At 40.1% G+C, this 23,863-nt stretch overlaps 1 protein-coding gene, 1 non-coding gene and 1 pseudogene across 2 annotated transcripts in view; 2 read left to right on the top strand and 1 right to left on the bottom strand.

The window, feature by feature from the left end:
- LOC150003019 (ras-related protein Rab-7a) overlaps positions 1 to 22,565 on the top strand; it is a 114,221-nt gene extending 91,656 nt beyond the window's left edge. Inside the window, exons 3-6 of the mRNA XM_090285941.1 lie at positions 216 to 342; positions 12,944 to 13,162; positions 16,731 to 16,859; positions 21,130 to 22,565. Coding sequence (XP_090142067.1) covers positions 216 to 342; positions 12,944 to 13,162; positions 16,731 to 16,859; positions 21,130 to 21,225 — 571 coding nt within the window. The 3' untranslated portion in view covers positions 21,226 to 22,565. The remainder of the gene's footprint in view (positions 1 to 215; positions 343 to 12,943; positions 13,163 to 16,730; positions 16,860 to 21,129) is intronic.
- Positions 15,979 to 16,638, bottom strand: LOC150003022 (ras-related protein Rap-1b pseudogene; annotated as a pseudogene).
- On the top strand, positions 17,326 to 17,432 carry LOC150003023 (U6 spliceosomal RNA). The gene has a single exon (XR_016512909.1). It is a non-coding gene; the product is annotated as a U6 spliceosomal RNA (small nuclear RNA).
- Positions 22,566 to 23,863: the final 1,298 nt, after the last annotated feature.

The raw sequence follows: 23,863 nt of genomic DNA on the forward strand, positions 1-23,863 counted from the left end.
GCTTTTAACATCTAGCTCACATGTGTACACTGTGTTTTTATCCCAAGAGAAATTATAACCTCAAATGAATAATGCTAGGAATTTTGCTGTCTGCCCTCTGTTGTGAGTTCAGTTCCTCATTCCTCACAACAGGCAGGTCCCTTCAGAGTTGCAAGTATCAGAATCAGTTTCATTCCCTTAGTTGATTTATACTTGCGGGTTTTCTTCAATTTCAGAGTTGGTAAGACATCACTCATGAACCAGTATGTGAACAAGAAATTCAGTAATCAATACAAAGCCACAATAGGAGCAGACTTTCTGACAAAGGAGGTGATGGTGGATGACAGATTAGTTACAATGCAGGTAAGCACACGTCTCAACTTGGCTAACCAAGCCTTGTTAGCTCTTTGAGTCCAAACCCTTTCTTTCATGTTTATGCATTTTCCCTCCCTCTTCTTCAAATCTCACTGTTATTTTCATGGATAGTTGGCTATAGGTAGAATCGCCAGATAAAATACAAGACATCAAATCAAGTAAGTTCTAAATATAGCATGACACATAATAAAAATTTACCAGTACTTTCTGTTTTCTGTTTGTTTTGTTGTGTTTGCTAAATTTAGCAACCTACAGGTCCTTACTTATGTCTCCAGAATGTTTAATTTACTTTTCTTAATACCCTTGCCAAGTGCTTTAGGTAAAAAACAAACAAACAAACAAGACCTTTGTGTCTCTCCTAGGTTCTTACAGCAATCATTAAATAGTTTCACTGTTTTTCTGGCTTCTTTTAATCTAGCTTATCTGTAGCCACCAAAGTTGTGTGTCTGTTAAGCCAATGTTTTTTTGTTTTTTCATGTATCAGCTTAGTATTTCAGGGGCTTTCCTTTCAACAGTTAGAATAAAACACAGACTCCTTATATGGCGTTTTGAAAGCCTTCACATTCTAGCAACAAAATGTTCTTCATTCCGGCCATTTCTTCCAAATAATGTGCACATGACTCTGCTTCCAGCGAGGCCTCTGTCACATATGCACCTTTCCATATTAAAATGACATCCCTGAGTGACTAAGTCTCTAACAATTCTTATTCCATGTAGTCCTAGCTAGCACCAGATTCACTGAAATGTTTGAATGATACAGGTTACAGGTAGAAGTTTTTACATATGTTAATCTCCATCTGTGACATGCTCACAGAGGGAAATGACCTCACACTTTTCTTGACTCACACATTCAGGACACAGTTATTCTGGATCTCCCATCCTGACCCCCACCCCTTCCCACCCACACACACACATAGACACATAGAAATGTTCAAAATGTAACTAACGTTTAAAGAAGCCAAGCTTGAGAAAAAGATATTTCCAGATTATAGGAAAGAAAAGGGAACTGAAAGTTAGTGATAAACTGAGGGGCTCCTGCCATGGTGATTTGCAAATTTATAACAAAGATTTGAGTTTTATCAATTGCAGAGATAAGAGATGTGACTGCACAAAGTGGGGGAACTAGAACTGAGGAATGCCTTGGACACACTTGCACACACACATACTTGTTTAGGACCTTGGAAAGATATAAAAAAACAGGACCGAATACCTCGACCAAAGAAAGTGACAAAGTTTGTGTGTGAAGTAAGTATAGGCTTGGGGCTTTGCATCCTTTTTGAAGAATCTCAGTCCCACTATGCTCATATGCGTATTCTGAATTTAAACTCTGCACAGAAATCCTTGTCTGGAAGAACTTAAAATAAACCCTGCCACTCCTGGAAAAAACAAAAATAAGATTATCCTGTAGGGACACTTATAACCCATGGGCAGAAGATAAGCTCATAGCCACATGGGGAAGTAATGTACCACAGAATATGTTCACAATGACTAGAGATTTTTGTAAAAGGAATTTGAAACCATAATCAAAAGAGATACTGTTAAAAAAAAATGAGGATATGGAAAAGTTAGAACTTCAAGAAATAGAAAAAATAGTCACTAAAATAAATGAAATGAACAGGTACACTGCAGATTAAAGGGAGTTGAAGAAAAGAGCAAACTGTAAGAGATGAGTAGATTACCTTGAAGAAAACTCCAAACTGCAGAACACCAAAAAGCAAAATCATAAGAACAACTAAAGAGAAAAGGCAGATTACTTATAAAAGAACAACAATTAAATGGATGAGTTCTCAACAGCAATAAAAGGCAGGAAGGAATGGAATAACTTTAGGTGCTAGGGGTAAAATACCACCTGAAGATTTTACATGTGTATGCTGCTTCCTATACCAGGAGAAACAGACCTGGGAGAACCAAGCTGTGGTTTTGCTAGTCATGTGGGCTGATTCTGAAGTCAGAGTCTGGCCCCTTCAGGGTTAGGGGCCATTTATACTAGAGTTCCACACACACTGCTAATCTGGGATCCTGGAGTGCTATACTTCCAGAGTAAACACCATCTAGAGAACCACAGGGCACTGGGTGGATTCTGGGAAGAGTGGGAAAGAGAATGTGCTCCTGAGAGACTGAAACAAAAGGCTGGCCCTTCTCCTTTTGCAGCCAGTTTAAAAGACTAGAAGTAAATGAAAACCATCATCTCTGGACAAAGGCATCATCATTATCCTAGATCTTGAGAAATCCTCATATATTATTCAAGAGCTTTTAGCAGCTTACAATAAAAGATAATCCAAATAAGAAAGCAGGAAAGAACCAGTGGAAGTGGTGATTTCAGAGTGTTGTTGTTGTTGTTGTTTTTGAAAGAAATAAAGCAATTTAATATATCTGCAGAGAAAAAAAACTAATAAGTCACATAGGTTATTAGAACTCCTAAAAATGAAATAAAATAACCACAAAATTGGAAATTCAGAGATTCTTAGCAGTAGATAAGATACACCAGAAGAGAACTGAAAGCAAGAAGAATGGTGGGAAATATGAAAGAGGAGCAAAAACTGGATTCATTGTGTAGATCAGACTGTCTAATGATTTTTTTAAGACCCTTTTTTTTTTTTTTTTTTTTTTTTTTTTTTTTTTTTTTTGGTTTTTTATCCTCACCTGAGGGCATGCTTATTGATTTTTAGAGAGAGGGGAAGGGTGGGAGAGAGAGAGAGAGAGAGAAGGAAAGAAACATCATGTAAGAGAGAGAACATTGATCAGCTGCCTCTTATATGTGCCTGAATTTGTAACCTAGGCATGTTCCCTGACTGGGAATCGAACCCACCACCTTTCAGTTTACCAGAGGATGCTCCAACTAACTGAGCCACACCAGCCAGGACCGGATCTATTTTTAATCAATCTCAAAAGAAAGAGGATAGATCAAAGATAGTATTTACCGAGAATTTTCCGGAACTGATATGGCACCAATCCACAGATTTTGGAAGACTGAATTCCAAAAAAGGATAAATAAAAAAGAAATCTACATGAATCATAATGATGGGGAAGAAGAAAAAGAAAAAAAGACACATTTGAAAGCAGCCAGAGGAAAAGATTATCTTGAATTGCTCTGCATTTCTTTTGACTGTCAACAGTAACTATGGAACTCAACAGTTAATAGACTATATTCTCAAAGAAACTGTCAGCGTAGTATTCTCTTCATACTGAAAATGTCTTCCAAGAGTGAACGTATGCATCATTAAGTTCTAGTAGTGAAAATTTTAAAGGATGTACTTTAGGAAGAAGGGAAGGTCTGAAGTAAGAAAATAAATTTTAATAGTATGCATATGTCTATTTTTAGAACTAATGACCCTAATAACTTCCAAACTAGTGTAAGGAAACTAGGATTGGAACTGTGTAATGTATAGAGGAAGATTAGTGACTGTTGTTGAATTTTTATATTTGTGGTGTTCTAGAAGTTAGAAACCAATCAGTATTAAACATTAGAATGAAGTCAACTAAAATGAAAAATTTAAACTTAACTTACTGTGAAGCCATAGTGATTTAAGTGGTATGACATTGTCACAGATATACAGATCAAGGGAGCAGAGGGCACAGGAGAGGGCACAACTAGCTAGACACTGAATTGAGAGTGGACTTTGAAGAAGGCTAGGGAAGGGAGGAGGAGTTACACAGTCAACAACGTTGGGTCAGTGTCTTTCCATTTAGGTGGGGAGTAGCCAGAGGGCTCAAGACCTGGATAGCAAAAATATAAAATGAAAACTTTAAAATATGAAAATAGAGAGTTTTTTTACCTTAGGTTTTAAAATTAGAGAAAGCAAAAGTCGTAAAGATTGGTAGGAGACCGGATTAAATAAAACATCTGGACTTCTGGAAAGCCAATATGGAGGCCTAGACTGACACGCTCCATCTGCTCCACAACTGAGAAGGACTAAAACTACCGCAAAACCAGAAATAACCAGAAGTTCCAAAAAATAAAGCTACATGGAAGTCCAACATAGAAAGTTATAAACAAGTGGTGCTCATCTAGATGGGTAGGAGGGGCGAAGCTGGGGTGGAGATGTCAAGCTGTGCTGGCGGCGGCAGCTGCGGGTATGGCAGCAGGATGGCAGTAAGCACAGACACTTGTATTTAAGGGGAGGCGAGAAGCGCCTGCGGAGCACCACTGGCTGCAGACAAACCTGTCAGCTTGTGATTACCTCAGACTGTGAGGGCTGGAGGGCATGGGGACGAAGGAGGAGGCTCCCGGTCTCTCAGTGGAGAGTGAACGGCAGGAATCCATCTTGGACCGCCAACCCCACACAAAGCGCCACAGCGTGGCGAGAAGAGTTGCCTGGTAGTGACGAGTGCACGAGGATCCAGCCCCTATAGGGTAGGAGGTGTGACAGCCTCGCCCAGAAACCAAAGGTAAACACAAACTGTTAGCATGGCAGGGAGCATGATAGAGATCTCAGTCACACAGCTGACCAGACAGCAAATATCTGATCTATCAGACCAGCAGATAGAAAATCTTTCTGAGGCACAGTTCAGAGCTCTGGTTATAAGAAAGGTTATAGACCTAACAGCAAGTGGATTTTAAACAAGATGGGGAAGAAATGAAGGCTAGTCCTGCTGAAATGAACTAAAACACATATGAAACAAGTGGTGAGGGAAGGAAAACCAGGGATCAATTCAACACATCGGAACATAGGGAAGGAACAGTCGACCAGTGCAGAAAGAGGAAACAAAAAGTGAGAAAAATGAGGAAAGGCTCAGAAACCTATGGGACAGCTATAAGCGGGCCAACATCCAAATCATAGGGTTGCCAGAAGATAAAGAAGCAGAAATTGAAAAATTGTGAAAAAATAATGAAGCAAGGGAGAGTGAGGAAGACGGCGGCAGAGTAGGTAGCAGTGTTGTCTGCTTGCTCCATTGCAAAAGTACTTGGAGTACAAACACAGAGAGGAGTGAATGAGTGCAGATTTCAGATAGCGCAACAGGGAACAGGGTGTAGAAGCAGCGTGAAAGAGGGCAGAAAGCTCGGCCTGCGCTCTCAAAACAGCTGCTGGGCCCCTGAGCCCAGCACCTCTGCCGCACCACACCCGAAAGGGGCAGCTGCAGACCAGCCCTTTAGCCAGTACTTGCTTAGAAACTTCCCCCTGCAATAGGTACTAGGACCAGCAAAGTCCCGGAGGGAGTCATCGAAGATTTCGTTGAAACAGACGGAGTTGTAGGAAGACAGCGAACAGCCCGGACTGTGAGAAACTGTATGAACTGAGTTTAAGTGGGGACTGCCTGGTCTGGCAACCCTGCGCCCTAGGCGGGTGCTCACATCACAGCTCCACCAAACAAAAAAATGGAACTGAGCCATGGAGAGGGGCCCATACAGGAAAGCTGTGGTGGAAATTTAGACTTGGTAGGGACCCCAGACAGACAAGCGGTATGCACCGGTGTACAATAAGGCGCTGCCAGCCAGGAATGCAGCCCGGTGCTGCAGCTTGGAGGCTACACATAATTTTTTGGAGAAGGAGCAGAGACAGGACCCAAGGCTGGGCACGGACTAGGGGTTTGCGTACTGGCTTGCCAGCAGAACAGCGTTGCTAGACAAGCCTGAGGAATGCTGGAGGGTGCCACGCAGGACAAGTGGGGATAGACTATTTGAAACTCATGGAATTTTGACCAGGGGTGGATCCAGAACAAGAAGGGCAGCACCCAAAAGTTGTACTGGAAAAAAAAATCTTTCTTTAATCTGTTTCCTACCTTCTCTCCCTCCTATTCTTCTTCTTTAATTTTTTATTTGTTTATCCTTCCTCTCGCACTAAGTATATAGCCTATAATTGCTATATAAACTTAATACTATACACTTCCACTTTCTCATTTCATTCTGCATTCTTCCCTCCCTTTTTCAGCATACAGTGTAAATACTATTTACTGTCTCGCATAGCCTTGACCCTACTTGTTGATACTATTATTCTACCATCTTCCCTCTCAGAAAATCATTCTATCAGTTAAAACAACTCTATCAGTTTTTCATATAGTGTAATAGTCTTAACCTCTTTACATCTATATTAATACAGGCTCCTTTACTAATGATAGTGTGATTGTGGGTGGGGGATATTTTTGAGGGTGTGGGTTTCTTGCTTGGGTTGTGTGTTTATGTTTTAACAACATCTCCACAAAAGACTCAAGACAAGGTGGGCAGAGTGACTCTCAATCAACTAGCCAGAGGGAAGGTTCCACGAAAGAGTAACTGAAATATATCCGGACAGCTTAAACAAATGACATAAAGGACATCCCAAGAGCATCAAGCTCAGGAGATCAAAGAGACTGCACCACTGAATCTCCCAGGTGTCCTATACAGAATCTCATACCACGAAAGCAGGAAATCAAGCAGATAAATCCAAGAAACGAAAACAAACAAGAAGCATCCAACATGGGGAGACACAGTAACAACCTTCCAATGAAAAGAAAAGAGAAATCCCCGGAAAGAGAGCTAGATGACACAGAAGCAAACAGCCTATATCAGACATGGAATTCAAAACAATGGTTATAAGGAAGCTGAATGAACTTGACAAAATCAAAGGAAACTACACAAACTCCAGGGGAATTACAAAGACATAGGGTAGCAGAATGGATATGAAAACATGACCCACATATATGCTTTCTACAACAGACATACCTCAAAACAGAAGATTTACACAGACTGAAAGTGAAGGGATAGAAAAAAAATATTCCAGGCAAATGGACATGTGAAAAAAGCTGGGGTAGCAATACTTATATCAGACAAAACAGATTTCACAGCAAAGGCCATAAAAAGAGACAAAGAAGGGCATTTCATAATACTGAATGGAATAATCCTTCAAGAAGATATAACCCTTATAAATATATATGCACCCAACATAGGAGCCCCCCAATATATAAGGAAAATTCTAGAAGACTACAAGAAGGATATCAGTAGCAACACACTCATAGTAGAGGACTTTAACACCCCACTGTCATCAATGGGCAGATCTTGAAAGCAAAGAAACACCAAGGATATTTAGGCATTGAACAACACACTAGATCAAATGGACTTAATTGATATACAGTATTCCCTCACTTATCGGGGGTATTACGTTCTAGACACATACACCCCCCTCCCCGTGATAGGTGGAAGTTCGTGAAGTAGGAACCTTATGTTTATTTTACTCTTAAACCTACGTAACTTTAACAACATACGTATACAGTACTGCAAAATCCAGCAATATAGCGAAAAATCCGTGATAAATATTTTTAAAAATCCCACGATACAGTGTGGCCATGATAAGTGAACCACAATATAGAGAGGGACTACTGTGTATAGAACTTTTCACCCCAAAGAAGCAAAATATACATTCTTTTCAAATGCACATGGAACATTTTCAAAGATAGACCACATGGTAGGATACAAAACAAGCCTCAACAAATTCAAGAAAATTGAAATTATATCAGGCATCTTCTCAAATCACAATGCCTTTAAACTAGAAACTAACCTCAAGGAAAAAGTCAAAGACATTCAAACTCATGGAGAATGAATAACATGACATTAAATAATGAATGGGTTAACAACGACGTCAAGGAAGAAATCAAGAAGTTCCTGGAAACTAATGATAATGAACACACAACAACCCAAAACCTATGGGACACAGCAAAAGTAGTCCTGAGAGGAAAGTTCATAGGAAGCAATACAGGCCTACTTGAAAAGGATAGATGAATCCCAAATAAAATATCTAACCCTACAGCTACAACAACTAGAACAACAACAACAAACAAAGCCCAGGACGAGTAGAAGGAAGGAAATCATCAATATCAGCAGAATTAAATGACTAAGAGAGTAAACAAACAACTCAAAAGATAATAGTAGGAGCTGGTTCTTTAAAAGATAAACATAATTGACAAGCCTTTAGCCAGGCTCATCAGAAAAAAAAGAGAGAAGACCCAAATAAACAAAACCGGAAAGGAAAGAGTAGAAATCACAACCAATGTCAGAGAAGTACAAAGGATTGTAAGAAATTACTACAAATAACTGTATGGCAAGAAACTGACAACCTAGATGAAATGGATGAATTTCTGGAAATATATAATCTCCCAAAACTGAATCAAGAAGTAGAAAACCTGAACAGATCAATAACAAAAAGTGAAATTGAAACAGTAATCAAAAAACTTCTGCACACAAAAGCCCTGGACCGGATGGCTTCACGGGTGAATTTTACAAAACATTTAGGGAAGAACTAACGCCTATGCTTCTCAAACTATTCCAAAAAATCCCAGAAGAGGGAAAACTCCCAAACCCTTTCTATGAAGCCTGTATTACCAAAACCAGGTCAAGACACAACAAGAAAGAAAACTACAGGCCAATATTGCTGATGTACATAGATGCTAACATCCTCAACAAAATATTGGCAAACAGGATCCAGCAACACATTAAAAAGATCATACACCATGATCAAGTGGGTTCATCTCAGGGATGCAAGGATGGTTTAATATTCACAAATCAATAAATGTAATACACCACATAAACAAAATGAAAGACAAAAACCACATGATCATATCTATAGATGCTGAAAAAACATTTGATAAAGTACATCACCCATTTATGATTAAAATACTCAGCAAAATGGGACTAGAGGGAGCATACCTCAACATAATAAAGGAGAAAACTGAAGCCAACATCATATTCAGTGGACAAAAATTGAAAGCATTCCCCTGAGATCAGGAACGAGACAAGATTGTCCACTCCACTACTATTCAACACAGTGTTGGAGGTTTTAGCCACAGTAATCAGACAAGAAAAAGAAACAAAAGACATCCAAATTGGAAAAGAAGAAGTAAAACTCATTATTTGCAGATGACATGATAGTGTACATAGAAAACCCTATAGACTCCATTAATAAACTACTTGACATGATAAGTGAATTTGGTAAAATAGCAGGGTACAAAGTAAACATACAGGAATCTAAGGCATTTCTGTACACCAACAATAAAATCTCAGAGATAGAAACTAAAAGAAAAATCCCACTTACCATACCAACAAGAAAAATAAAGTACCTAGAAATAAACTTTACCAAGGAAGTAAAAGACCTGTACTTGGAAAACTACATAACACTGAAGAAAGAAATTAAGAAAGATACAAATAAATGGAAGCATATACCATGTTCATGGATGGAAAAATCAACATCATTAAAATGTCCATACTACCTAAAGCAATCTATAGATTCAACACAATCCCTATTAAAATACCAGTGCCATATTTCACAGACCTAGACCAAATACTTCAAAAACTTACATGGAACCAAAAGAGACCCCGAAGAGCCACAGCAATCTTGAGACAGAAGAACGCAGTAGGAGGAATCACAGTACCTGACATCAAACTCTACTACAAAGCCACTGTGATCAAGACAGCCTGGTACTGGCATAAGAACAGACACAGGGATCAATGGAACAGAATAGAGAGCCTAGAAATAAAACTAGGTCTGTATGGTCAACTAATATTCGATAAAGGGGGAAGGAACATAAAATGGAGTGAGAATAGCCTTTTTAACAAATGGTGCTGGGAGAACTGGACAGGGATGTGCAAAAAAATGAAACTAGATCCCCAACTTAAACCACACACCAGAATAAACTCAAGATGTATCAAAGACTTAAATGCAAGCTGTGACACCATAAAAGTCCTAGAAGAAAACATAGGGCAGGAAAATTTCAGATATCCCACGTAGCAATATTTTCACCAATACAACTCCTAAGGCAAGGGAAATAAAGGAAAGAATAAGCAAATGGGACTACATCAAACTAAAGAATTTCTGCACAGCAAAAGAAAACATCAGCAGGATGAAAGGGGAACCAATCATACGGGAAAATATATTTGCCAATGATACCTCAGACAAGGGATTGATCTCTAAAATATATAAAGAACTTACACATCTCAACACCAAGAAGACAAACAGCCCAATTAAAAAATGGTTGAAGGACCTGAACAAACACTTCTCCAATGAGGATACACATATGAAAGGATACACTATGTCTTTCATAGACATATGAAAGAATGCTCAACATCACTAGTTATAAGAGAGACACAAATAAAAACCACAATGAGATACCACTTTACAACCAGTCAGAATGGCCGTTATCAGCAAACAACAGGTGCTGGTGAGTATGTGGAAAAACATGAACCGTAGTGTAGTGTTGGTGGGAATGCAGACTGGTGCAGCCACTATGGAAAACAGTATGGAATTACCTCAAAAAACTAAAAATGTAACTGCCTTTTGAACCAGCTATTCCAGTGCTAGGCCTATAGGCGAAAAATCCTGAAACCCCAGTTCAAAAGAACCTGTGCACCCCTATGTTCATAGCAGCACTCTTTACAGTAACCAAGTGCTCGAAACAGCCTAGGTGCCATCTGTAGATGAGTGGGTTAAAAAAACTGTGATACATTTACACAATGGAATACTACGGAGCAGAAAGAAAGAAGGAACTCCTACCGTTTGCGACAACATGGATGGAACGAGAGAATTATGCTTAGTGAAATATGCCAGGCAGTGAAAGAAAAATACTATATGATATCACCTAATAGGGGAGACTGGTGAATAACACAAATGAACAAAATTGAACAAGGAGCAGAAAAACAGTTATGGGGGCAGGCGGGGGAGAAAGGGTGAATGGGGGCGGGGTCAAGTGGAGAAACTATTGTGAATAGCCCATGAACATGGGGAAGACTTGGAGAAGGGGTGGACTAGGTGGGGGGGGGGGGGTGGGATGGGACAACTGTGATGGAAAAACAATAAAATTTAATTAAAAAATAAAATACAAGAAAAAAAAATAATAATAGTGAAGCAGAACTTCCCTAATTTGGGGAAAGAGATAGAATTACAGGTCCAGGAAGCACAGAGAGTTCCAAAAAATCTGGACCCAGGGAGAACCCCACACCAAGACACATTGCAATCAGATTGTCAAAAATTAAGGATAAAGATAGAATCTTAAAAGCAGCAAGAGAGAAGAGAATTATGTACAGAGGGGTCCGAATAAGACTTAACAGATGTTTTCTCAAAGGAACTCTGTAGGCAAGAAGGGACTGACAAGAAATATTCAAAATAATGAAAAGCAAAAACCTACAGCCACGATTACTCTATCCAGCGAAGCTGTCATTCAGAATAGAAGGGCAGAGAAAGTGCTTCCAGGACAAAGTAAAACTGAAGGAGTTCATCAGATCCAAACCACTCTTATATGAAATGTTAAATGGACTTGTTTAGGAGAAAGAGGATCAAAACTATGAACATTAAAATGAAATCTGTATTACAACAACCAACAACAGAAGCTAGGGAATCAAAGGCAAACTAAGTTGGCAGCGAGAGTGGAAAAAGATTTATAGGTATGGGGAACATATTGGGGGGAGGTCAGCAGGGAGGGGGAAGGGGTGAAAGGGAGGGAGATGGTCCAGGAATTAAGAAGCATAGTAGGAGGGAGTGGAGTAGACAGGAAGATGTTGAGAAGAACTATATGCACAACCAGTGGGCATGGAGTAAGGGTGGGGGACTAGTGGAGGGAGGGCTATCACTGGGTGGAGGGGAAGAAAGGCTAAAGAAATTGGGACAACTGTAACAGCATAATCAATAAAGCATATTTTAAAAAACAAAACAAAATAAAACATCTGATTAACAAGATTCCCAAAATTAAAAAAATAAACCATAGACCAGGAGAAAATGTTAATAATCCATAATAGTATGCACTGGACAGATGACAACAGGCAACTCTGAAAGAAACCTTAATATCCAGTGGTTTCCCTTCAGGCCGTTGCAGATCTAAAAGGCGGTTAGTGCAGGTTAAGTGCTGCCTTACGCACAGGGGAAGCTTGCTCTATTCCTCCCTTCCTCCTTCCTTCTCTTTCTCCTTGCTTCCCTCTCTCCCTCTCAAATGGTGCTGTTGGAAAATTTTTCCTGCTGTTGTGTGGCTTAAAGAAATTCCCATGGTCGTGTGACTCCACATACTTTCAGGGGCTGATTGAACAGTGTTTAATAAATTGAATTATGAATGCATCAGGACTGTCAGCCCCAACAGGGCAGGTTCCAAGTGGCTGCTGTGCTGTGGGACCATGATGTGCTTCATTGGCCCGGAGGGGTAACAGAAGGACTACAGCAACCCTCCTGTTGTCCCTCTGGACAAATACAAGATTCAAGCGGGTTGATCCCACTGGCTCTTGCATCATAAGCATTGGATTTAGTCACACGGAGAGCCTACAGCCTGTTGAAAAAAATAAGGCAATGCAATTGTCATATATCAAGGATGACTGTGTTGGGAGTGAAAAATCACCTCCCTATATATCCATCACCCCCTCCCAGAAAGTTTCCAGAATACATAAATGTTGTTCATAGTGTGAATTTTACATAAATATCTACCATGCAATCACCACCTGGATTAAGATTTAAAATTTTTCTGAGTTTATACTCAGTGTCACCTCTCATAGACACATGCTATTTGTCAGGGTTGTTTTGGATACTCTGATGGTGATATCTGTTTCCTGAATTCTGAAGTCACTTTTCTTTGACTGGCCCCATAATCCATCTCATTTCCCCTGGCATGCTCTGATCCCAAGGAATAAATGTTTTGTCTCTCACAGATCTGGGACACAGCAGGACAGGAACGGTTCCAGTCTCTTGGTGTGGCTTTCTACAGAGGTGCAGACTGCTGTGTTCTGGTATTTGATGTGACTGCCCCCAACACATTCAAAACCCTTGATAGTTGGAGAGATGAGTTTCTCATCCAGGCCAGTCCCCGGGATCCTGAAAACTTTCCTTTCGTGGTGTTGGGAAACAAGATTGACCTTGAAAACAGACAAGTAAGTGGTGAAGTTGGTGGGGATTATAAATGTGGATACTTGTAAACCTACACTCATGTAGGTTATATATGTTGAATCATAGAAAAGGCCTTCTTTTAAAAGTGACGGCTAAGTTTGGGTTGACAGGTGCTGTTTTAGCTTTGATTTAGCATAATAAAGCCACATGCCTTAAGGACCAATACTCAATATGTCTGTGTGTGCCCCCATGGTGAGAGTAGTGGAATGGATAGCTAATGAGTTACCTGCTCAGCCTTTGGAAATAGAGTCTTGCTCTGTATCTTGGTAAAGGCATACTATTTTGGCTTCCCCTGTGATAGAACAGGGACAGTGATGTCTGCAGTGGTGTTCCTTTAAAGTCATGCCAGCAAAGCAACAAGTCCATTCTGTGGTGCTCTCTGTACTGGCCACCCCTCTTGGTGTGTAACAGTGAAACAATTTGACTTGATTCCTTATGGTATTTTGCATTTTGGTCCTTTTGTATTTAAAGGCAGAACTAAATTTAAGGCCTGGCTCATGAACCCTTAACTTGGGAATATTTCTTAGAATTTGAATCTTCAGTCATAGAATGAGAACACTCTGGGGTCAGATAACAGTGCACGTGAAAGCCATGCATGATACCCAGGAAGAGCCTGGAAAATGGCTTTCTAGCTGTCCTGCTGTTATTTTCCTCTCCTTGAGAGACACCTACTTCTAAGTTTCCATGTGAATTTGAAGGGTTCTGTGTGAAGCCTGGAATGGCTTTAGAGGGCGCACGTGGGAGTGTGGACTCCCTTCAGGCCAGCAGTCTCTAAGGACCAGGGCCCAGGTGACCCAGTTTAAGTCCCTGTGCTGTCCCCAGCTGGCTCTGACATTGGGCTGTTGCCATTGCCTTCTGAGCTTTAGTTCCCTTTTTGCACCTGAATGGAGGGAATTAGATCTTGTCATCTCAAGTGCTCTCCAACACTTGGATCTTCATAGGTGCAGAAGATTTCTTTGAGTAAAATTACTCTGGTTTACTTGCAACTGCATTTCTCTTGAGAACATAGACTGTTTCTTAATTATAGCTCGGTTTGTTTCCAACCATTGATCTCTTTTTCTTCCCTTCCTAAGTGACTTAGTCCTGGTCTCATACCTGAAAATGGACTGGGGGTAGGGGAAGGAATTAGGATATGTGAGTGTTGTGGAGAGCTGCATAATTCCTTGGCACTTAGGTGTGTGGTGCAGGTGAGGTAACATTAACAGTAGTGGGGAAGAAATTGCAAACCTCAAGACCAAGCTGTCAGGCATTTCCTGTGCTAGGACCTCTGAGGTCCCAGGAGAGACAATTCATTTCTTCCTGGGCTGGCTTGTTAATTCTCTTCACAAGCTACTTTTATGTGTAGCTGAGGGTCAAAAGCTATGGGTTGTAGACAGAGAATGAGCTTTGGGTTTGACTCCTACCTGTGCTCAGCATAGCCAGCAGGGTGACCTTGGACATGTCTGCAGGTCTCTCTTATCCCCTCCCAGCTGCATACCCTTATCCCTGAAGTTTGTTTTTTCACCTGCACTACCTGTATACTAGGGATGATAATTCTTCCTGGGAAGGATTGAGTCAGTGCTCGCTACTTCTTTTTTTGTTTGTTTGTTTTTAAATAAAGCAAGCCTTTGCATGGCAATCCAAATTTATTGAACTACTGATGCTAAGTTATACAAAATTGCACCACTCCAATTAAGGCTTTTAGTTTACATTTGACAATGTCTGAGTAGTTGTAACATTAGGTTGGTCAATTTAAATACTGTGGCTCCCTGTTGGGTTGTTAAAACAGCCATCGTTACTGCAACTTAGGCCTTATGAGCAATTACACATGATTAAAATTACCTCCCACATTCACATCCACAGCACTCATCCACCATTTAACATCTCAACCAAAACGTTACACATGTGAAATAGTCACTATATACTAAATCTATATATTTGGTATTGCAGATACACTTACACATGAGCAAGCAAGAGATTCATAGTGACAATCTATGGCTGGAGAAGCCTGAAAATGCTTTACAAAGTTGTTAAGTCATTAACAATTTGTTAATATTTTGTTAATAGTTCGAAAATATATACTTCTTGTTGTAAGCCCCCACTGTACCTACGACAAACACTGTTCCCTATGTAAACATAAAAGGAAACATATGAGATTTGAAAAATATGGATATTTCCTTCCCAACAGATATTAAAGGCAACATCTTTAAGACATTATACTGAAAGCACTATCATATTTTAAAGAGATCACTGTCTCCACAGGTCTTTTAAAAATTAAAAAACCTGTATAGCTGTGTTACTCAAAGTGTTTATTTATACAATACGATGACAATGACTTTGATTTTCTTTAAAAAAAATTACAATAAGCTACAAGTATCAAAGAAGCAAAGTTATCTAGAGTAATCTGTATAAGAGCTCTTTAGACTTTCTTTTTTATGCTAAAATAGTGGTGCTTTTAGGATTTACATTATTGTACTCTCCAATACAAAGTATGGGGCATGTTAAAGCATACAGTGCACCATTTTCATACATGTCCAACAATGGTGGATGAAAATGACTCTTAGTAATACTGGATTATAGCTTCTGGTCTTACCAGCTGCATACTCGAGGACTATTATATAAGTAAAAATCTCTCTTGTGAAACTGGAAAGTGATTAGAAGGTACAAACTGATGTAGAAGCTTTCATCCGCCTCTTAAACGGTACTGTCACGGAAAGTCCATTTAAGATGTTGGTAAGTTTAACAAAGTTGGAATGCTGGCACAGTTGAATAGGGCAACAGTTTTTCAGACCTGGCCCAGAGCAACAATGCATTTAGTATATTAAAGCAGCTAACATGATGACTTTCTGCGTGCCTTCCTAGGCAATAGAGTTTTTCTGCTAATTTGCCACACTAGGTCATAAAAGATCTCATCATTTATTTTTGATTTTGCAGAGGATTCTAAGAATGCACAGTTGTTCCATTGTCTTGCTAGATTTTGACCTTGTTCCTTTCCTACGACTCTTTGATCTTCCAAGTCACACTTATTACCAGCGAGAATCATTGGAACATCATCACTGTCTTTAACTCAAAGACTCTGTTCTCTCAGATCTTGCAAATCATTAAATGTGGACCGTGCTGTGCTGAAATAAACTAATGCAAAGCCTTGTCCATTTTTCTTGTACAAATCCCTCATTGCTATAAATTGTTCTGTTCCTGCAGTATCCAAGATTTCAGACATATACTTTTGTGCTCTATTTCAACTTGCTTTCTATAAGAATCTTCTATTGTAGGATCATCTTTTTCAACAAAAATTCCTTGAACAAACTGTATAGTCAGTACACATTTCCAAAACCTCTCCTGAGCCAAGAATGACTAGCTTATACTTAGCGCATGGTGCAATCTTGTATAAAGCTAGTACCTCTCATGTTGTCACTGGATCCCTATAGCCAGCATCACCCTGTGTCTCGTTCTCCCTCCTGGTCACTACTTCTGGCACCATGTTGGTCTTGCGCTGCTGCTGCTCCAGCTGGTTTACACGCCTGGCTAGCTGCTTCTAATACAAGCCCATATGCACCCTGCTTCCTCTTCCAGGTGGCCACGAAACGAGCACAGGCCTGGTGCTACAGCAAAAACAACATTCCCTACTTTGAAACCAGTGCCAAGGAGGCCATCAACGTGGAGCAGGCGTTCCAGACAATTGCACGGAATGCACTTAAACAGGTGGGTCTCTGGAAGCTGTCTGGCTCCCTGTGGTGATTGACCATTGACCCAGCCCCTACCTGCTTTCCTTCTTATTATTTTCTTTTCTAGCTGACTTTCTTTTCCATGTAGCCAGAAAACCTGTATGGTTATCTGGGAAGGTAATGACACATTCTATTAAAGCTTTTAGAAATTCCACTTGTTGGTGAATAAACTGAATGATGCAGAGGCAGTGAAGACTTCAGCTGAGGCTGCCGTTGTTTGGGCATGTTCTTATTTTCTTTGCATGCTAAGGAGATCAGTCCATTAGGAGGTCCCTGGTCAGATTACTTTTAAAAAAATCGTATTATGAGCTTTCATCCCCTCATCTGTAAAATGAGAATACCAACTTTGCACAGTGGTTATACATATTAAATGAGAAGGACTTACTTTTGTCATCAGAAAGTTAACCAGAAGCTCTAGGAATTGTATTGAATAAAATTTTCCTGTGCTCGCTTCGGCAGCACATATACTAAAATTGGAACGATACAGAGAAGATTAGCATGGCCCCTGCGCAAGGATGACACGCAAATTCGTGAAGCGTTCCATATTTTTAAAAAAAAAATTTTTTTTTTCCTGTATTTTCTTTCTTGTGTTGTTCACAGACAAAAAAGGTACTTGTAGGCATGTGTGAGTTGAAGGCTTTTTGGATTTAGCAGCTCTGTTAGAGCCAGTGAGTTAAGGCAAGTTATAAGGCATTGTCAGTCGTCTGTGATAATCAGACACGGGTTGAGGGGGTGTCAGAGGTAAGGTGCTCTTTGGGGATGCAAAGGGAGCACAGAGTGGTTGTAAAAGGCCAAGTGAGTTCTGCTCGCTCCAGGAAACAGTGTATAGAAGATGGCAATTCTCAGTGGGATAGGGCATCTGGAACTGTAGGCCTGGAGATATTTGGAATAGGTTCTTCCCAGGACTGGGGGATGCACCAGGGGTTGCATAATGAAAAGGGACAGCCCTACCCAAAGAATTGATTCACCCAAAATTTCAGGAGACCCCCACTGAGAAACACTGATACAATGGGAAGGAACTGACCAGGATGCAGACTTCAGTCCTTTTAGCTTTCCCCCTTTCCTTCTGCCTTTAACCCACCCTCACACCTAGTGTATTTTTCCTAATTACATGTAAAACTAAATATGTATGGGGAGTTTACTGCCATCACCGTTAGAGTTTTTCTCTTGGAATATTGTTCTCTCTATGGCCTTATTGTAATGCTTTCATTTCTACAAGCTAGTCTCAGAGGTGAGATTGTTAGATTGAAAGGTATGTGTATTTTTAAGAGATGACACCGGATTGCTTTCCCCAGGGGCAGTAATACTTTATTTTTCGCTAGCAATGCAAGTTTTCTTTCTTTTATCCCCCGGTCAACAAGGGCTAGGCATCCTCTGTAACTGCTGACACTTTGCCAATCTTTGTGTTTGCTCTCCTGCAGATAGTTAGCACCTGTCAGTTCTCATGAGCGCTTTGTGAACTAAAATTAACTTCACCTGTACTGCAAGTGATTTTCTAACTCTGCTGTCTTAGTTCAAAGTTTTAATTGATTTTTTAGAGAGAGAAAGAAACATTGATTTGTTGTTCCACTTATTTCTTGGTTGATTCTTGTCTGTGCCCTGACTGGGAAATAGAACCTACAACCTTGGCGTATTGGGATGACAGTCTAACCAACTGATCTGTCTGGTCGTGGCCATATATTTATATATGTATCCATTGGCCATAGAAAAAAAGTAATATTTTGCCCTGACTAGTGTGGCTCAGTTGGTTGGGCATCATCCCCAAACTGAAGGGTTGCCTCTTTAATTACCAATCAGGGCACATGCCTGGGTTGCGTGGTGGGTCCCTGGTTGGAGGCGTGTGAGGGGCAACTGGTCAATATTTTTCTCACACTTCAATGTTTCTCTCCCACTCTTTCCCTCTCTCTAAAGATAAAATCTTTTTTAAAATGATTTTTTAGTTAGGTATGCCATTTTAAATTTCTGGGTTTCCTATATCTAATGTGCTGTCTAATTCGGCTGATATTATTTTGGCTTATGGTAGGAAATAAGGCCTCACCTTTTTCTTTCAGAGGGATAGCCTGTTATTTCAAGTATTATTAACTAGTTGTTAAATAAACCATTTCCCCCACCAGGTTGAAACATTACCTCTGTTATATTAAATATTCATGTATATAGGGATCTATTTCCAGTCTTCCCAGTCTTATCTGGTGACTGTTCCTTGCCTGGACCATCTTAGTTTAACTATCTTTATAGTATGATCTGACCAAGTCTCCCCTCACTATTTCTGTGTGTGTGTGTGTGTGTGTGTTTTAAACCCTCACCTGAGGGTATGTTTATTGATTTTTAGACTCACAGAAATAATCATATAAGAGAGAAATATCAATCATATCAATTGCCTTCCATATGTGCCCCAACCAAGGATCAAAACCGCAGCCTGTCAACTGAGCCACCTGGCCAGAGCCTATGTATATTTTTTTACTGGCTGTTTTGGTGCATCTTCCATTTAGACTAAAACTAAGAATTTTATTTTAGTTCTACCTTTTTCTTTCCTTAACCTCCTCCAAAATAAAAGCTAATTGAAATTCTGATTGGAATTGCATTATAGCTATTGTATTAGTATCCTTTGGGAGCTATAACGAAGTACAGACTGGGTGGCTTAAACAATAATATTTTAATTTCTCTCAATTCTAGAAGTCAGAAGTCCATAATCAAGGTGCCAGCAAATTCTGTTTCTCCTCATCTCTTGCAGACTGCTGCCTTCTCCCCATGTCCTCACATGGCCTTTGCTCTTCGTGAACATGCAGAGGGTGAGGAGGGTGGGGAGAGACAGAACACTGCTAGCTCTCCGGTGTATCTTATAAGGATACACTAACCCTGTCAGATCAGGTCCCAACCTTTATGATTCCATTAGAACCTTAATTATTTTCTTAATCCAAATATAGCCACACTGGGAGGTTAGGACTTCAACATATGAATTTTGAAAGGATACAAACAGTCAGTAACAGCTATTAATTTAGGTCTTGTGTAACATTCTCCAATAAGATTTTATAATTTTTCAGATCCTTTGCCTTTCATATGAAATGTATTCCTAGGTGCTCGTGGGAATGTAAAATGGGACAGCTGCTTTGGAAAACAAGCAGTTCCTCAAAAAGTTGAACATAAGAGTAATCATATGACCCAACAATTCTACTCCTAAGTGTATACCCAAGAGAAATTAAAACAGGTTTACACAAATGCTTGTACAAAAATGTTCATAACAGCATTATTCATAATAGCCAAAAAGTGGAAATAACCAGAACAAATATCCATCAAATGAAATGCCCAAAATGGGCAACTCTATTAAGATAGAAAGTAGTAGATAAATGGTTAGCAAGGGTTAGGGGTGTCATATGGAAAAGGGGGGCTAGTTTTTAAAAACAATATTCCTAGAGATTTTTACTTCTATAGCTATTATGAATGGAATCATTCTTCCTAGAGAACTTCTAATAAATAAAGACATTTGCTTCAATCTGCAAATATTGGAACAGCTCCTGACACACAGGTACTCAGTATTTAAGTGACAACTTGTTTCCTACAACAGGAAGTAGCAATCTGCTCCTCACTAGAAAAATGTTAATTCAGCAAAAGTCACACTAAACTGCCACAGTCTATCTCCTGTGATCTCTTACTACAGATGGTGATAAAATTCATCCACAGCTGGTTTCTAAATGTTCAGCATCTGGAAACAAAACTCTCCTAAACTGTTGACTAAAAAGAAAATAGACCCTAAGTCCAGAAAAATGAGTGGCAAATAGGGAACCGGAGGAATGTTTTGGGACAGAGAGGCACCTAGCACTCATCTTCAGCTCACTGTTGCCTTGTGGAAATACTAAGAATTGCCAAAAATCCAGGCCATGTAAAGTCTGACTTTTTTTTTAAGTGTTGGCGACTATGTGGACCATACTGAAAGCAGCTGTGAGCTGGCTGTGGTCTCCAAGCCACCACATTGCATCTGATGCAGACCATGTGTCACCTTCTGTCGTTACTGCTCAGTAGTGATTGCTGCTCTTCCTACTGAATTTTCTCTTCACATTGTCCTGGAATCATCACAGTGCCTTTCTTCCTGTTGCTCAGCCTTTGAGGGTTGAATGCCTTCCGCCAGAGCCCTCCCTTTAAAACTGCTAGGTCTGTCCCCACTCCCTGCGCACTAGGCCTGAGTGGAAGTGTGCCACAGGAATTTCTCCATGCACTGAGTAACAAACCATTTTGTCTTTCTCCTTGCTCAGGAAACGGAGGTGGAGCTGTACAATGAATTTCCTGAACCCATCAAACTGGACAAGAACGACCGAGCCAAAACCTCCGCAGAAAGCTGCAGTTGCTGAATGGGCAGTGAGAGCAGAGCACAGGGCCCTTTGCAAACCAAGAACACACTTAGGCCTTTCAACACAAACCCCCTCTCCTCTTTCAGACAAAACATGAAGTGATCTCTCATATCCAGCTGCCAAAAGAAACCCCACCAAACTCACTCACCCCTCCACATACAGATCTGACACGAGCAGACAGACTCCAGCAGCCCAGGAACGTGATGGCTCCACCAGGGCTCCCCCATCCACTACATCAGTTCCTCATATGGCAGCAGGATGGGCCAGCTGTAGAAATTGTTCTGGTGTAGAGTTGGCATTGGAAGTTTATTCTTTTTGTCCACCAGGGAGAAAGAACTGTTTACTGGTTAATCTGTCTAGTTATCTGAATTTTTTAATGGTCTTGTGATCTTTTTACCCCATCCCCACCCCCCTCTTGTGAAGGCTATCACTTGGGAAGGCTGGTGCCCCATGCTTCATTACAGGCTCACACCCAGTCTGATCAGGCTGAGTTTTGTATGTATCTGTTAATGCTTGTTACTTTTAACTAATCAGATCTTTTTACAGTATCCATTTATTATGTAATGCTTCTTAGAAAAGAATCTTATAGTACATGTTAATATATGCAACCAATTAAAAATGTATAAATTAGTGTAAGAAATTCTTGGATTATGTGTTTAAGTCCTGTAATGCAGGTGTGTAAGATGGAGGGTTGAACCCTGTCTGGATTGCAGTGTTAGCAACTCAGAATTCAGAAATTCAGCTAGAGGCAGTATTCTGTACAGTAGGCACAAGAATTAAGTATGCCTTTTAATAAAGACTTAAGAGCCAAAAAGCTTTTCATCTCTCCAGGGGGAGAACTGTCTGGTTCCCTTCTGTATCTAAATTTTCCAGGTTGATTTGCATAATACAGTGGTGTGTGCAGTAGATTGATGACTGTTGTTAAAATTCTCATTTATTCCCCCACCCTTTTTTTTTTCCTGTTCCACACTTTGAAAGTCCCCATTAGATCAGCATCTTACTTGTAAGAGGAAAAGGAAATTCCTGGAACAGATCTGTCCTAGTGATTTTTACCTTTGTTCTAGAAGGCACTCCTTTCAGGGTTGTGGTATCCTTAGGTTAGCAAACATTTTTCTCCTTTTCCCAATCAACTCCCCAGTATTGCCCATTATTAATCAACTTGCTACTTTGGTATGGAACCCTGGCTGTTCTGCACCTTCCCTAGGATCTGCCCCTGCACTGTAGATTGCTTAACAAAGCACTTTCCTCTTTTCCAAAGGTCTACATTCTAGGGTGTGGACTGAGTTCTTCTGTAAAGAGATGAGCGTGATGCCAATAAAATGTAACAAGAGCAAAGATCATCTGCCTTTGCCCTGTCTTTTTTCCTTCTTCCAGACCATTGGCCCAGTAGACACCATGTTAGCTAACCATAACTAGTGTTTTATTAAGCAAAAGAGCCCTCCATAACTGGGCACATGTGGTACTTTTAGGCAGAAAACCTTTCTCATATTCAGCCCTGCAGTATCTGTCCTAATTTGTTTTTGTTTTTTGTCTTTTTAATTATGGTAATTATAGTATTAGGGGGTGGGGACCCTGAATGGACAACACATTGTCTCTTTAGAGGAGCAACCACAAACTCTTGGTGGCCTATGGACCATGTACAGCCTATGAATGTAACTTAGCCTTTGTCTTGTGTTGTTTTGTTTTTTAATTGGTATAGTTGCTAGTACTTAGATATTCTGGATTTCTGAGTTTTCGCAGGAGAGGAAGATTTGGCAGCAGGTGGCCTGTATTCTAGCATACATAAGCCACCAACTGCAAGAGAGTAGATGCCACTTAAAACCAATTTATGAAATAAGAGCGTTCCAGTTAGTGGGTGGGTATAGGTTTTGCAGAAGTGCCCTGTTGACATAGCTCTTGGATTCTATTTTGCTACACTTTTCTACATTTCCACTTCTCAGGCTCCTCAGGTAGTTTCTTACATTGTACCTGCTCTTGGCTCATACTTCATGCATTAAAATTGGCATTCTTAGAAGCTCATGACTACAATCCCACTTAGGAATGTGTGGCTTAAGTCTTCTTGGCACCCACTCCCTAAGTTAGGCCTAATTGGTGTTATGTTTGGCTTCTTGAGAAAGAGTTCTCTCCAACTTGGGGCCTGGTGCTTAATGCTCACATCTACAGACTAGTATTCCTTTTTGATCTGTTCCTCTGGTCCTAACCTTGAACATGACATAGATTATGGACCCTGACTTCTGATCTTGACCATCATCCTAAAACTGTTGATTATGTTAACAACTTGCTTTATCTTGAAATAAGCTTGAGTGTAACCTTTTAAATGGCCCTGTTCCCAGTAATAACTCACTCTTAGTTTTAATCTTGATCCTACACTGAACTGGACTCTAATCTTCACCCTCTTCTTGTCACTGACAGTCATCCTACAAATGTGGTCCCTTTGAAATGACCTTAAAACTGACCCTAATCATAATCCTGACCTTGAAATTAACATTGAACCCTACTTGGACAACCTTACTCTCCAACCTCTGACTCATCAGCCTAATATCCCATCAGCCCAATATCTGGCTGATCTTGATTTTTATCATGTATACCTAAATTGTACACATACACACTATGTTTATCAAATTTTGGTTTATCTACA

The sequence above is a fragment of the Furipterus horrens genome, unplaced genomic scaffold (genome assembly GCF_987537825.1).
Source record: "Furipterus horrens unplaced genomic scaffold, mFurHor1.1.pri manual_scaffold_8, whole genome shotgun sequence".
In the NCBI taxonomy this organism is placed as follows: Eukaryota; Metazoa; Chordata; class Mammalia; order Chiroptera; family Furipteridae; genus Furipterus; species Furipterus horrens.